The sequence below is a fragment of the Alligator sinensis genome, unplaced genomic scaffold, assembly GCF_000455745.1.
Source record: "Alligator sinensis unplaced genomic scaffold, ASM45574v1 scaffold702_1, whole genome shotgun sequence".
Taxonomy (NCBI): domain Eukaryota; kingdom Metazoa; phylum Chordata; order Crocodylia; family Alligatoridae; genus Alligator; species Alligator sinensis.
The window spans coordinates 589974-606041 of record NW_005842567.1 but is presented as its reverse complement, the minus strand read 5'-3'; the positions used below and the strand labels follow the sequence as shown (position 1 = coordinate 606041).

At 43.7% G+C, this 16068-nt stretch overlaps 1 protein-coding gene across 1 annotated transcript in view; it reads left to right on the top strand.

Annotated features, from left to right (window-relative positions):
* The window catches only part of DDX10 (DEAD-box helicase 10), a 356705-nt gene that overhangs the window by 230136 nt on the left and 110501 nt on the right, over window positions 1-16068 (top strand). The window contains exon 17 of the mRNA XM_025214105.1: window positions 10570-10626. Within this exon, the coding sequence (XP_025069890.1) occupies window positions 10570-10626 (57 nt within the window). The remainder of the gene's footprint in view (window positions 1-10569; window positions 10627-16068) is intronic.

The following is a 16068-nucleotide window of genomic DNA, read 5'->3' as shown; positions in this document are numbered from 1 at the left end:
AATCGCCGAGCCAGTGGTGAAACCAGAAGTGCACTTTTGGCAGCACTTCCAGTTTTGCGGGGGAGTTTCCAGGGGGTGCACATGCACCCGCGTGCACCCCCTACATGTCACCAACGATGACAAAAGGTAACAGCCTCTACTAGCTTGTACTAGCATAGAGGGTTGTTATAAAGAAGATGGCTGTTGGTTTTCTGTTTCAAGGGGGGGGGGGGGCAATACAAGACGTAAAGGGCCTAAACTGCAGCAAAGGGAATTTACTTCAGGTGTTAAGAGGATGTCTCTGAGCGTGGTAAGGTACTAGAATACTTTACCTAGGAGGTTGTGAAATCTCTCTCTTCGGAAGTGTTTAAATGCAGATTAGATAAACATTTGACTGGGGTGGTTTACTCAGGGGGGTCAGAGCCATTGGGTTAGAGTAGGCGTCCCCCAGTTCTGTTTTTCTATGATTCAAATTACTAAGCTCTCTTGCTTCCTGATCTTTGCTGCCCATTTTGGAAGCTGCTCCCTTGAAATAACCTTGAAATTTGCCATCTGAAGAAAGGCACTTTTCTCAAGTCGTTCAACAAGCTCCTTTTTTTTAAACTTTCATCTCTCTTGCTTTCCTGAAGATGGGGAAATTGCCATGTGACTATTTATACTTATGTATTCCTCCAGTGGCAGAACCAGGTTCCCAGTTACTGTGTACTACTTACTGTTCATCTCTCAATAAGAGAAAAAAATTATTTATAAATTTAAAAGCCCTCCAAGTCTGACACTAGAAATCTGACTACTCAAATTTGAATAGCTCTCTCTCTGGCCCAATTAATTTTTAAATATTTCATACAAATTGGAAGGACACCAGCAGAAGTGATTGATAGTCCCCACTAGAATACCTGATAGGCTAGTGGGATATCCCAATAAAAGATATCACATCTACCCAAAGAACCTTGTCTGCCTATGCTTTGTACAGTGACATTCATATTTCCATACTTTTTCTGAAGATTACTTGCTTGAAACATCCTAGGACCAAATATGCCTTTCCCATGGCAGAATCATGTTGGGATCTTCATTTTGGGAGCAGCACTTGGTCATTCTGTGATTGGCTTTCACGTCCTCAGTTGTTTTTCACTTATGGATCCCAGCTTATTGCAAAAATTCTTACTGTAATTCCCTATGTATATGATCTTGCACATCCATTTTCATTTCTCCACTCTTCAAAGTGCTATCGGTCTTTCAGTGTCGTGTGTCTGTTCTTTCAGAGCTCTGGGCTGAACAATATCTGGCTTCTGCAGTTTGATTGCTCTGAACTCTTGAGTATTGCTTCCGTCTTAAAAGTAGTAATATACATTTCCATACCCTTTCTCTTATCAACCATTCTTCATTCCATTATCAGCCTTTTTGAAAACTAAGGCAAAGCGTTCGTTTATTTTTGGGGTCATGCATATGATATCTTTAATCACAATACCACTTTCAGTGCATAGAAGTCCCTGCTTTATATTTCTTGGCTACACAGCCTGTTGTTTTTGTTTGTTCTACTACTGTATTTACTTGAATAGAAGACAACCCTGATTATAAGATGATGCTCCAAGAATGATTCTGTATATGAAAAAAATTATAAATGTTATAATTTTCCAAATATAGAATCTAGTTATTGTAGGTTTGTCTTTAACTTGTCCTCCTCCCACTATTACAGCAGGGAAAATAAATCTGGGGGGTCAGAGAGCCGTTTGCTCTCTGCTTCCCCCTCAGCTTTTTCCTTTGGTAGCCTTTTCCCCCTCCCCTTACTGTCAGACCCTGCTCTCCCTGACCGCATGGAAGTAAAGAGAAAATTTGAAAACAATAACCTTGAAATTAAACATGGCTGCAACAATTTGCACATAGCACCTAGGAAGACGAGATTCTTAGGGTAAATCCGATATCTTTTATTAGACCAACCAGACCAATAAAAGATATTGGATTTACCCTAAGAACCTTGTCTGCCTACATCCTTAAACCAATACGGCTACAACCTATACACCTAGTTCATCCAGAATTGATGCATGTTACCTGTTTTTGAAACTGCTTCAAGTTTTCGCAGAGATGTTTCATAAACACACTTTTGAGCAGCACTTGGGCATCTTCTGTGCATAGTATTAGTCCCAAGCCAAAAGGCTCGTGATTTACCACATACTTCACTGGGCTGGGCACCACCAGAATGAACAGAATTTGAAGCCATTGTGAGCCATAACACTGTGTACTGTTCACCCCAAATCCCTCGGTCGCACCCTTTCTCAGCCTGGCACATATGATTAGTGTGGTCGTGACCCCATAGCTCAGCACTGCTCAGTATGGATGTATACTCCAGATTACCACCCTCCATGTGCTAATTAGCCCCCTCCGCCACTCATGACTAGTACCATTTGTTCTTGTCACATGTCCTAGGATGCTCCAAAAATGTAGGTGCAGATGAGGCACAGGGCAATCTGGTGTGACTTTACTTCATGGAGAGCAGGTCCACACTAATCAAATGTACCAGTTTGAGAGGGGGGCTGACAGAGGGATTCTGGGTATGCAATGTCATGGCTCACCATGACTTGAGAGTTGGCGGTGATAGGGACTGTGCTTAATGGGCACTACCGTATGTCTCATTCAAATGGGTTGTGCTAACCTATTCATGTAGTAAGTTCACATCAGCATATTTGCCCAATGTTGGCCATGTGTTTTTATAGTCATGCTTAGTGTTGTCTGCATTTAATCAACTTCATAGTTGTTACTTCTGCTGAATACATGCTGCTTTTGGCAGCAGTTTAATGATAGTGCATTTACTTAGATTTCCTTGTATGTGATTATAAGAGGAGGGTCTTTTTCCTCCCGTGCCAGTTGGGCGGGGAGGTGGAACCTTGTCTTGTATTTGAGTAAATATGGTATTCTTTGCTAGGTCTTACTCGGTTTGACTTTTGGCCATTCTTTATTCCTACAGTTCCCTACTTCCAAGTTACAGGACTTTCTCCTCCCCACCTCCCTGAACATCTTTTTATTTCTGTTGTCTCCCTGCTTAATTCTAATGTACCTTTTCCTGCAAATATATTCTCCTAGACTACTTTTTACTCCTATCTCTTTGGAGGAGACTGACCATAGAAGTACTGCTATCTTAGTCTGTCATGTATGCTCTGTTGGTTATATTTAATGCAGGCAGTTTGTCTTGGTGTACAAGTCAGTGAAAAAAAATGTTGCTGTGTTCTAAATATAAAAAGCTTTGGGGGTTGTAAAGTTTTCTCTAAAATCCTCAATCCATTTGACAGCTGACTTGCACAAAGAAACAGTATGGTAGCTTATGTTAAAATATGACAGTAATTTTAAAAATATAGGTGGCGATGAAAAATTTCAGTATTTCAATATTTGAACAGTTAGATCAAAACAGCAAAGAGCCTTTCTGTTTTACCAGAACAAGAAGTTGAGTATTTGTTTTATAGTATGAAGGGTTTTTACCCTATGTAAATATATTAGGAGGCTGATCACATCACAGTAGTGGACTTGGAGATTTGCTTTTAAATATTAAAGTTTGCCTGGGGGTATGTGTGTGGGTGGTTCCTCAATAATTGCTGAAAATGAATGCAGTGTTTTTCTAAGATAAGACCAATTGTTAATTAGATGAAAATATTGAGTACAATAAAACTGCAAAGCTAAATTAACTCTTTATCTTAGAGGAATAGAATGCTAATGAAGTCTGACCTCAGTGAAATAGTCTATGATGCCGTCATACAGGAGTGGGCACTTATTTTGGGTGGAGGGCTGCTTACTAAGTTTTGGCAGGCCATCAAGGGCCGCATAGGTAGCCCTGACCCTTGACAGGTACCCCACCCTCTGGCCGCCATCTTGGGCCTGGAAGTCCTACCCCCTAGCCCCTGACCTTTGCCATCAGAAGTCCCTCCCATAGCCCCCCAGAATTACTCCTTTCAGCAAGGGGTTTTGCCATCTCTGAACCAGAAAAATACCAAATGATATTCTAAAAATCAAATGTACTACAATATTTATTAATTTCATTAAAAAATATATTTTTTTCTTGATTTACACATATTTGTGTAGTGTACATAGAGATGATAGTATAATAGCTTAAAATTAAGTCTTATTCTTGTATATTGTGGGAGGGTGGGTATAGGTTTATGGGTATGTGGCATGTGGGGGACGGTGTGTGTGTGGGATTTGTGGGGGGCTGAATGTGTGGGGTATGGGTGGGTGTGGGTTTTGTGGGGAGGGGCTGTGAGTGTGTGGTGGGGAGGGTGGCAGGGGAGGGTTGTGGCTTGCAGGGAGTATTTGCCCACAGCCTGCCCCCCCACCTGCAGCAGGCAGACCCCTCCCAATGCTCCTGCAATCCTGGGCTCTGCGCTTCTGGCCCTGAGGCACTAGTGTGGGCCCTGTGTTCCCGCACACTGCCACTTGCCCCCTGTCTGCCATCGCTGCCCTTCTCTTGCTGCTTCCTCCACTCCTCCTCACCCTAGCACTGGCACCACATCTCAGCTGTTCCTGTGGTCCTGGTGCTGCAGCTGGGAACTGCGTGATGCTGGGGGGGAGTGGGGAAATGACTGCAGCAGGCGGGAGGAAGAGGGAGTGAGCGGGCACGCAGAGCCCAGTGACAGCTGGGTGGGAGAGCAGGGCCTGCGTTGGTCTCCTGGGGCCCTGAGTGGGGTGGCAGGAGCACAGGGCCTGGGCTGCCAGGGGTTTCATGGAGTCAGCCTTCACTGCTCAACCAGGGAGAGGAGGGAGCCAGCTCAGCTCCATATAACCCCTGGCAGCCCAGCCCTGAGCTTCTGCTGCCCCATGCTGGGCCCTGCCAATGCTGGCCCCGGTGTACCCACACCCTTGCCTAGCTGTTGCTGCACTCTGTGCGCCTGCTTGCTGCCCCTTCTCCCCGCCTGCCACAGCCATTTTCCTGCTCCCCTGCTTGCCCACTGGCTGGCTGGCTGGCCAGCACCATGTGGTTCCCAGCTGCAGCTCTGGGACTGCAGGAGCTGATCCGGCCAGCCCTGAGGACTGGGGCAATTGCCCACAATCCTCCCTTGCCTTCCTCCTCCCCCTCCTTATCTGTATTTCCCTCAGCTCAGGGAGGCAGGAAGAGTCCAAGGCCAGAAGCCTCCAGCAGCCCCTGCTAGGCAGAGGCTTCTGGCTGGGGCTCGGCGGGGGGGATACGGAATGAGCTGGACTTGCCAGTGCAGCTGTTAATTCTGCTGCCAGCTCCCCCTGGGTCCTACTGCCCCTGGCTCCTGTTATCTTTGACAGACAGCTGGGGCAGATAAATATTAATTCTCTAAATATTTTAGGGGCCCCACGGGCCGGATAGAATGGCCTGGCAGGCTGAATGCAGCCGGTGGACTGTATTTTGCCTGCTCCTGTTGTAATCCAACATAGTTATAAAACTTTGCAATTATATCACAACTTTTTAAAAGATTCTGAAATACTCGTATAAAAGTGACTAAGCATTATCAGCCCCATTTTACACTGGGGAAACCTGAAGCACTGAGTCGTGACTGGGTACTGATTGTTCAGTGAGTTTGTGATAGGCAGTAATAGCCTTGGATTTCCAAAACCTCTGTTATTTGTTTTGAGGAAAAGAATATCGTGGTTGGCAACCTTTTTAGGCTGTGGGCCGGAATGACTCAGCTGAGGTCAGAGGTGGGCAGTGGGTGCTAAGATTCAGGTGCCACTGCTTCTCCATGCCCCACCCCCCCACCATGGAGAAAGGAAACTGACTGCTGCTGAAGTCCCCTGACTTCCAATGCCTCTGAAGTCCCACAAATGCAGGCTGGATCATGGGCCCCATGGGCTGTATGTTGCTGACCCCTGCGTTAGAGGGTCAATGCCAGTGTAGACTCTAGACCCTACACTAATAAAAGATTGGAGTAATGCATAATTCCTCCACAAGGAAGGGGGAGAGGATAATGAGGAGTACATGAACTATAGTAATAAGATGCATTGAATCTGGGTCCATTGGCATGGGACTTCTAAAAAGCTGTCATGCCATCTATCATGGCATGGTACAATAGCATCCTGGTAAAAAGGGGTATGATTATATCTCCCTGCACAAGAATTAGTGAGTTTGGTCTTATACGTGGAATGATAGATTCTTGGTGAAGGTTATTCTTTCTGAAATCTCGTGAAATCAAGAACATCAAACTTGTGCCATTTAAAAAAAAATGTTTTTTGCCCCTTTCATTGTGGTCCTCTGCCATAGTGTGTGGGATGGTATTTCTTGGTCTTTGTTTCCACAAGTTAGCAAGGAAGGCCCATAGTTATCTTCCAGCTTTGACCTTGTTTACATCTACCTGATGCTGCTTAACTGTGTTGGCATAATTAGGTGAGAAACAAGGCTTCTTTGGTGATATCTATCTTTTATTGGGCAAACTGTATAATTAGGAGAAATGTTAGGCAAACTTTCAGGAACTTGAATCTAAAGAAAGGCACTTTCTGCCGAATAGCTATTCTAACATCTTTCCTTACTACTGTATTTTCTCATTATACTACATACCTTCAAATAAGATGCACATTTAATTTTTGGAAAGCAGAACGTAGGGGTGGGGGGAAAGATGTTTGCAGAGTCACAGCTGACTGTATGAAGTGGGCAGCCATTATTTCTGTCAAGCAACAGGTAATAGCACTCAGTGGAAATGTTGTGCCAAGTGACCTGCTCCACATTCACAGGGCAAACTATCCATAGCAGGGGGAAAGGCTCTTTGAGAACTTTCTCTGCTAGCGCTTTCCAGGAGGAGAGATGGAAAGTTGCTGGCAGGGGCTGCCATCTTTGCCTTCAGGGCTAGGGACAGACATTCAAAAAGCCTGAGCTTGAATTGATTCAATCTTTGCAGGTTAGTCTAACCTGGCTAGGCTGAACTGATTCGTAACTGTACAGACATCCCCTCTGGACTGAAGAAATCTGGCACATGCCCGCAGGCTAGAAGCTAGGATCAGGCTAGAAGCTGGGAGATGCTAAAGCAGCCTTCCCTTCCATAGTGCTGAGCTGAGGGGGAGTGTGGCTAGGCCCAGGCAGGACACTGATTAAGGAGGGGTCTGCCCCCTCTCCCACCCAGCAAGGGAGCCAGCAGGGAGTTGATAACAGAGCATTGAGTTACACAGCAGGGAGTTACACAGGGAACTCTTAACATTTATCAGCCTATTAAACAAAACAAAAGATTCTCTCATTAGTTCAAGTTCGTCTTTAACAACTTTTTCCAAGGAAGGAGCGGACGGACATTACCAGCTACCTGTTGATTTAGCTCCAAAAAGCCCTAAGGGGACACTGTCCTGTCTGCCTTTGTCTTGTGTTCCACAGCATGGACTGCAGTTAGCATGTAGTATGCTAGCTAATGCTGAGAGGTGTCTGTGTAAGGTGGGGTGGGATCGCTGCTTGAGCAGGAAGTGGTGGGGTGGGGGAAGCAGGCAGAAGCCAGGCAGACTCTACTGTCCCTGTAGTCTTTGCCAGAGCTCCAGCCATAGAGCGGAGGGGTGCAGCCAGCCCTGATGGGCTGGAGCAGAGAGTAGAGCCCCGCCCAGGCTTGCAAAGCATCTGGGAAGCTGGGGGACTCTGGTTTAAACTTAAACCAGGAAGGGGTCTGGGACAGACATTGCAGAAACTGGTTTGACCCAAATCAGTTAAGTCTGATACTACATTCAACCAGGTTTATCTCAAACCAGTTTTAGCCATTTTCAAACTGGTTTATGTGCACTGAACGTTTGTTCTATTACAGGTTTAAACCAGTTTCTGACCACTTAAACCAATTTATGTGTAATGTCTGTCCCTAGCTTCTATCACTGCCCAGCTGCTTTTCCCTAGCCCAGCTGTGCTGGGCATAAGTAATCAGCTGGTTTCCCCCTGGGTGAAGGAGCTGCTCTCCTGACCCATGTGCAGATCCAGTGAGACTCATGCGAAGGGCAAGGTGAGTGGGGAGAGGCAGGAATAGCAGGCCTTGAACTTGCCAAGAACCTTATGAGGTGCTTTTGTGTATGTGTTTGTTGTGAAGGGTGCTGAACAAATTCCTTCCCCATCTCTCCCTGGGTCAAACAAATACAACATGTCATGTTAAGTGTTTGTTTATAGTCTGGCTGTTACAGGGGAGAGATGCTAAATGGCTTCTTAAAGAAGCAGTTTTGAAGGCTGATTGGAAAAAGGGAGGAGAAAGGTGCGTTACGTCTGCTACAATATCAAGTTCGATTAATTATGAGTCAGAGTCTCCTTCCCAGAAAGCAGTCCAGCACAGGATGCTGAAGGACCTGCTGAAGCAGTATTACCCTAAGTGTAACATGCCACAAATTTAACTTAAGGCATGATACAAATGAGCTGCAAAGATATTTTACATTTTGTAACAGCTTTGAGCCCAGATTGCCATTTTTGTGGCTCATTATCTTGTGATAAGTTTCTCTAACATATTGTAGTTTATCACATAGTTAACACGTTAATCTCAGAACAACTGTAACATCTGCCAGGAGCCTAAGTCTTCCTGGAAATACAGAGTCCAGGATGTGTGGCATCTCAGGAGACAGTCTGGCTGACACAGTAGGAACTTTCTGATGGGACAGGGCAGTAATAAGGCTTGGGCCTCAGATCCTTCCAAGAGCAGTAGCAACTAAAGATAGGGGGTTTTTTTGTTTTTTTTTTTCTATAGAGTGTGTGTGTGTGTGTGTGTGCATGCGCACGCACATACATACTATATATAATTGTCTGTAAATGATAATGTGTTGCTTCCATATCACAAACCTCATCAAGGTAGTGTAGACGGTATGCAGCAGTTCACTTGGCCTGAGCCAGCTCAGTTGCTGGTTCAGGTACAAGCTATGGTACTCAGCTGGTAGCTACCACAAATTCCTTAGTGGTTGCAAGAAGCTTAATACTGGACTACACCCCTTCTGCTTGCTGGGCAGAGAGAAGTGGAACCCATTTTCATAGCCATTAGAGTATGGTTTTAATGGTTTTATTTCTTCTTGCTGTGTTCCAGCAAAAAAACCCCAAACATCTTCCCTGCTTAAGAGACACCCCAGGTTTGGAGGGCTGATTTTTTGGGAGAAAGGTGCATGTGGTGCTGTGTAGGGGGTGCATGGGGATTGCAGCAGGGCAGCTGCTTCTGGGAGCGCTGCAGCTGCTTCTTGGTCAGTGTGATTGGCTTCAGGGGGAGCCCCTCCCCCCCAGTTGGTGCAGTCAGCTGCAGGAGGACCCCCCCTCCCCCCGTCAACACAATTGGCCATGGGAGGATCCTGCCTTCCCCCTCTGGTCGCTGACTGGTTGCAGGGGGAGCATGTGTCCCATTTCCCTCCCCCCCTGACTAAGGTGGGACCGGTTAGGTGAATAAATACTGTTATACAGTTGGGGCAGTAAAAAAATAAGACAAAAACAAATTTGCTTCTTGCTTATATCTTGGAGCATCACAACTACAACAATACTCCAACCTTACTCCTTCCTAGTTATGACCTTCCTATTATGGACACATTTAAATGAGTAAAAATATGCTGCTGCCTATATAGCTCATTCCATTTCAGGAAGATGTAAGACATTGTACTGGTGTACATGGTTTTATACCAGTGAATGTATCTTCCCTGAAGCAAACAATACCAGCAAAAAGTTGTCCTTTGTGACAACCTTAAATATCAACTAGAGCTAAGTGTCTTGGCCACCATTATCACCAGAGCTTCCATCATAGAGACACACCACAGTCACTGTATGTGCTGCTCAAAATCCATTGTAGAGATGCATCGTAGTTACTGTACGTACCTCTCAAAAATTCTGTAAGCTGGAAGAGCTGAAAGAGAGCTAATGTGGGAATACTCTTGATTTTGGTTTAAAAATAAATGAAGTTAGACAGTGCCAACACACAGCACCATTTTCTCTGCTTCCCCTGTGTGTTACATCATACCTGCTGTTTCATTTCTGCTGTTTTAACACACTGAAGAGCCAGTTCCCCTATGGAACAGAGAGCTGGACTTTATTCTGGCTCCTACCTCACATATTTATTACCTAAATTATATTTTAGAGTCTTAGTTTATTGGCTTTGATGTGGAAGCTAACAAATGTAGTTTGGCACTGAGATCTCAAGTTGTTTTTGCAATGACCAGAGTAGGAAAAACTGCCATTTTACTTACAAACTTTCATAGGAAAGCTATAAGAAGTCTGAATATTTTTAGTGGTTAAAATAAAATAACTTGTTATAGAAAAACAACAACTATCAAAATGCTTATTGCATCATTTCTTTAAGAGATTCATGCCATCTTATAGCCTAAAAATAAATAAATTTAAGAAGGTTTTTTAATGTTCCCTGGTAGAACCAGGATGAATGAATTTGCTTATATCCGTCACAACTACACAGTTGGTCCAATAAAAGATATCACCTACAAAAATCTTTGCTTCTCTCACTTTCCTAAACCATCATGAGTATAGCTCCCCAACACTACCTCAGTAATATAACTTATTCATTGTTTTTACTTTACTGATGTTTAGCATATATATCTAGATATCTTGAGGAAAATGGGTATAAAATCACAGAACAATTTGAATTTTTAAACTATTCTGCTCTTAAAAAATAAAAACCGCCGTGACTTTAAAGTTTTAATTGTTCTTGTAATTTCTTATAGGAAAAAAGGCTAAAAGAAAAGGCCGCCAGAAGAGAAGCCAGAGGAGAAAACGAGAAGGTAAACCTTTTTTATTTTTTGATCAGATCAATGATTATAGTTTTGGAACTCTAAATTTAATTACAGATCTTCTTTCTCTCATAAACAATGTTTTTAATTAAATATAATAGGCTTTTAAAGCCTTTTTCTATTTGCTAAGCATTTTATACCTTTCCTTTTGCTTTGTTCTGTGTGTCATCTAATGGTTCGTAAAAGTAACGGAAACAACTATTTTTTGCTGATAATGCAGCTTTATTTGTTTTTATTTTCTCCCTTTTCAGTTCCATTCTTTGTTTAAGATAGTCTTTGGGAATGGCAGTTGCTGCATTCTATATATCAAGCCAATTGAAATTTCAGTTGCTTTGTTTGATAGCTTCTGATTTCTGTATGTTTATGTATGCATATGATTCTGCTTGTAACATAGCATCCAGTAAAATTTATAGTGAAGATTCATTTAGCTGCATTTCCTACTGGAATATTCTGCCTGAGTGTGATATGTTTAAATTTGCAGTTTGTTGCATAGTACCAGTATGACGAAGGAGCAACCTCTCTGATATCAATATGAACAAAGAGTATATGTACATTTATATTTGTCTGTATTTTGTATTGCATATGGTTTAGCTTGGGCTGAACTGAGGAAATTCAGCTGCAGAGATTTTTTTTTCCAGAATATGGACCCAGTTATTTATGTGTGTCATTTCTCATACTGTATCTCATTGTGTTATGCATGAATAGTCATGATTTGTCCTTGGCATTTAGCAAAGATCTGATTCCCTTGAGGAAATCCATTATGTTCCTTGTCAGATGTGTCCATGCTTGCCAGGGCACTTGGAGAACAAGTCTAGGATGGTAAGTTGTGTTTTAGTTCTGAAGTGGGAAGTAATTATTGTGCAGTTTAAAATGAAAAGCCTGGTTATATTGAGTATTAAGTATCACTCAATGTTCAAAGACAGCCTGAAAAGAGAGTTGCTGGCCTCATGACTTCTAAATCAGTCAGTAGATCTTTGCATACAATTGAAAGTATAAAGAGAAATCTTTTGAGGATGGATTCCTCGCAGGGAAATGATGAAATCAACAATTTATGGAATTCAAATGTAGGAAGAAAGTATTGATCCAAGTTTAAGTGTTCTGGCATTTGTGAACACTGTTTTGTCTGTTAATTCTACCCTTTGCAAGGGATAAAAGCAAATCATGCTATTTCAAAAGACAAGGCCTTACAAAGGGATCTGTTTATGTGGATGCTTTCCTTTATGTGGAAGCTTTCCCTTTCTCAAAAACAATGGTCCTTCAGAGTGCGCTCTCCTTATTTTAGTAAGATGGTTTCAGTGAAAGCTGATATCTGACTAAAGAGAGTATCCATGCTCATTGTATTATTTATAAAGACCTACAGATATACACATTGCACTACACAGTGTTGATTAAATGCCAGTATTCACTCTGAAGATCATGAATGGTAAACATAAAAGCTGAAACGACCCTTTCCCAGGCTCTGTTGTAATCATATTTGGAAGGCTGTGCAGGATTTGTAGCAGTCCCTGTTTCTCATGATACTTTCTCTTCATGAGTGCATTGAGTAGAATATATGCTACTTTTTTCATTCTGTGCATGAGTTCCTTGCTGCACTTCCATGCAAAAAGTTTAGGAGCCTCTGAAATGGACCAACACCATTGAATAGTCAAAATCCTTGCTCTAAGGAAATGAGGTTTGGTTCTGGTGCATGCTCTGTGCAGTGCCATTCTGTCAGTTTCCGTGGTTCTCATTTGAAGAGAAAATGCTTCCAGTGGGATACACTGACAGCTTGGAGCTGAGACTTTCAGCCTTGAAAGTGCAAAGGAACAGTAGGTGATGTATAAAGGTGGCAGATCTAGGTTGTTGGATATCTCAGGAATTAATTTAAAATGCCTCCACTCCAGAAAATCTGAGAGATGAAGCTGAGATTGTTGAAGCTTTTCACAGTTCATATGGGTCAGGCTTAAGCAGCCTCTAGTGGGCTCTCAGATTTAATATATCACTGAAAAAACAAAAAGCCTCTAAACATTATTGCAAAGGAACAGCTCAAAAACATACAGGCTACTTAAAGCAGGATTTCATGTGCTTCCATGTTCCAGGCAACAGTGTTAGCACATGTTTTATGGACTACTTACCCCGCTGTTTGCAATCATTTGGTATTCCTGTGGCAGCTGCAGTAATTGCTTATGTGGGAAAGCAAGGTGAGAATGTATACAGTAAAGTCTTAAATGGTTTTAATATTGAAGAAAAGATTTCGACAACCACATTGTATCAGTAGAAAGCTCTCTGCAAAGCATCTTGATCTCAATTTGTTTCTGCATCTCCTCCACCTACTTTGGCCCTTGTTTCTCATCACCAGCTACCTTTTGTCTTTTAGACAGAAGGCAGGGCAGGGAGCTGCCTTATAGGCTAAGGATGGGCAATTATTTGGGCCTGTGGGCCACATAAGGAGTTATGCTGAGGTGTTGCAGGCTGAATCAGCACTGCTCCTCTTCCGCAGGAATGGTGTCTGCGAGTGGAGTTGGTGGTCAAGGCTCGGATGGGATGGGGTCGCGGGGCATTGACAGCATGGGGCTGGGACCCAAGGTGGAGCCACGATATGCTTCCCCCATGCCCCTGTGACAGGCACTGATTCCACAAGCAGGGGCATGCAGGGAGCAACTCGTGGCTCTGCCCTGGGTCTGGGCCCAGGCCCCACGCCATTACTGCCCCGAGATCCCAGCCTCAGACACAGCTCCCAACCCGCCCGTGGCTCTGTGTGGCTGCATGCCTTGCCCTCGCGGGTCACAGCTGGTCTCTATGGAGACCCCAGGATTGTGGGCGGTGACAGCACAGGGCTGGGGCAGAGCTGTGATCCACTCCCTGCATCTCCCTGCCTGCAGAAGCGGGCTCTGTTCTGGCCCCAGCCCTGTGCTGTTACCACACTGTGATCCTGGGATTTCCATGGAGACTGGCTAGGAGCCACATAGTCAGGGCATGCCGCCAGGTGGATGGGATGGGGCCACAGGCAGGTGGGGAGCTGTGCCTGGAGACAGGTCTGGGATCTTGGAGAGGTGACAGCGTGGGGCTGGGGCAAGCTGTGATCTGCTCCCTGCATGCCCCTGCCCACAGAACCCGCACCTGTCTCAAGGACATGCAGGCAACGGATCGCGGCTCTGCCCCAGACCCCAGCCTCACGCTGTCGCCACTCCAAGGTCCGAGGGTCTCTCCAGCCCCACCCATGCATCTCACTCCCAGACACTGCTCCCTGCCTGTCTGCAGCCCCATCCCAGTCGCCTGGCTGAATGCCCTGTGTGCCTGGGGGCAGTGGGACTGGCCATATGTGCCACGGCCTTGGCTGGGCAGGACTGAGGGACCCACCACAGGCTGAATAAAATCCCTTGGCGGGCTGAATCTGGCCCATGGGCATATTTTGCCCACTCCTGTTATAGATTAACTCATTGTTCATAGCATCTGGTGAAGTATGCTGTAGCCTATGAAAGCTTGTTCCTCTCTGAACAAGGTAGTTTATAAAGTGCCAGCCAGCCCTTATAAGTCTGCCCTAAATTAACATGGCTAACTCTCTCTTATCTTTTAGAAAATAAGCTCTTAGTACCACAGGCTTATTTATTATGTTTCTGTAGCAGCCAGCTCAGTGGGCCCTGACTTGAAGCATCTCAGATGGTACTGACTGGCCAGTACACGCTGACATGCTATGCGGATTTGAACTTAACATTCTTCACTTCTCCATACTATATAAAGGTGTAAGGGGAAAATTAAAACAACATGCAACTGCAGGTCCCAGTAGTTGTGCTGAGATACCGGTCACCTTTTAAGGATCTCATTGTGCTATGTGTTATTGTGTTGAGGATGTTAGCTTTTCCCCATCTGTTTTGGATGATAGCTTCTTCCCATCTCTCTCAGTTATCCAGGTTCCCTTTTAGATATCTCCTAAAGGCTTTTTTATATGAGCTAACCTTCACTTGTTCTCCATTGTTCCATGATTGCGTTTTAGTAGAGTTTTTATTTTGTGAGTTACTGGGTGTCATTCATTTAACACCTAGGCAAGGCTTCCTCCTCCACACTGCCAGCAGCAGAACTAAAATTGCAGGAGACAGGGTCTTTGGGCTCTTGCTTTGGCACCTCGAATCCTGCTCGAGCCTTTTAGTCTTACACTGGAGCATACCCAGGGCAACTGAAATCTTCAGACCCAGGATTTAGCTTCCTCTCTCTGATTAGCCTTTCCTGGATATGTGTAAACCAAGATTTTTTTTAAAACTGCATCTTGGAAATGTCAACCTGAATCAGTTGTAGTGGTACCAACTCTGCACGTAATAAATCAATACATTTGCATGTTAAAGGAACTATTTAGTTAAGAAGTGAGGAATCTCTGTAGAAGCTATTTTGGGGAAATTCTTTCTTAGAACCTACAGCCATTACTCAAATTCAAGTGAAACAGTTGCCAGAACTAAATGGAAGCTAGAACTAGGTTTCATTACCACTTCCCAGCTATGAGTCCATTATATTGAATAGTGATTGCTGACTCTTCACCTTTTTTTCTACTCTAGCATGTATTCTCTGGTGAAATTCATTCTGAAAATGAGTTTAGTTAAATTTAATTTTATAAATGTACTGTTTTAATTTAAGGTAAGTGAGTTATTTTCCCATCATTCATTACTGCTAGAATCTTGGTGTCCTGTTATGAACTGGTAAGGTGACCAGCTGTTCTGGATTTCACAGCTATGTACAAAGCGTTCCTGAATTTAAAAAATTGGTCTTAAATCTTTACAAATCTTGTGTCATGTACCCTGTTTCACCATAACAGGTTCTCAAGCTGCAAGGTGGTTTACTAGGGTGGGGTTGGGAGATAGGCCAAGCTCCCTGCCCCTTGCTGACCTGTGTAAGCCTTTGCTGAGTGGGTGATTAGTGCTGATACTGTGCGCAGTGCCTCACTGTGGCAGCTGTACTACATCCCTTTCAGGCCCCATTAGCTTACTTCTGGTTTCAGACATTTGTAGTGGGCTTTAGAACTGTGGGGTGTCCTTCATCTTGATTTTCAAAAAGTGTTCTGCTTCTTAATATGCTTCCTGAAATAGTCCAGATATTCAAGGCAATTGCTTTGCTTTTTGGCTATGACAGTGCATGGTATGATGTAATATGCATTGTCAAAAAAGCATAAAGTAACTCAAAATACTGAGACAATAGTAAACATTATAAACTTGAATGTTCTGCTGTTTAATAACTTAATTATATATTATACATGACTAGAGATGAAACCTAAGACAACTCATTCCTATTTTTAAAAGAGTCTTTTAGAACTCTGATGAAATCTAAAATCCAGGTCCTGACACTATGGTTATTAAAGATCCCAAAGTGTAGAAGTGTCATTTGCAATGAAGAGAGACTGGTAATGTCACCTCTATGTTCAGTGATTTTAGCCTTTTAATTCTGATGACTTAACCCAATGTTGTTAGA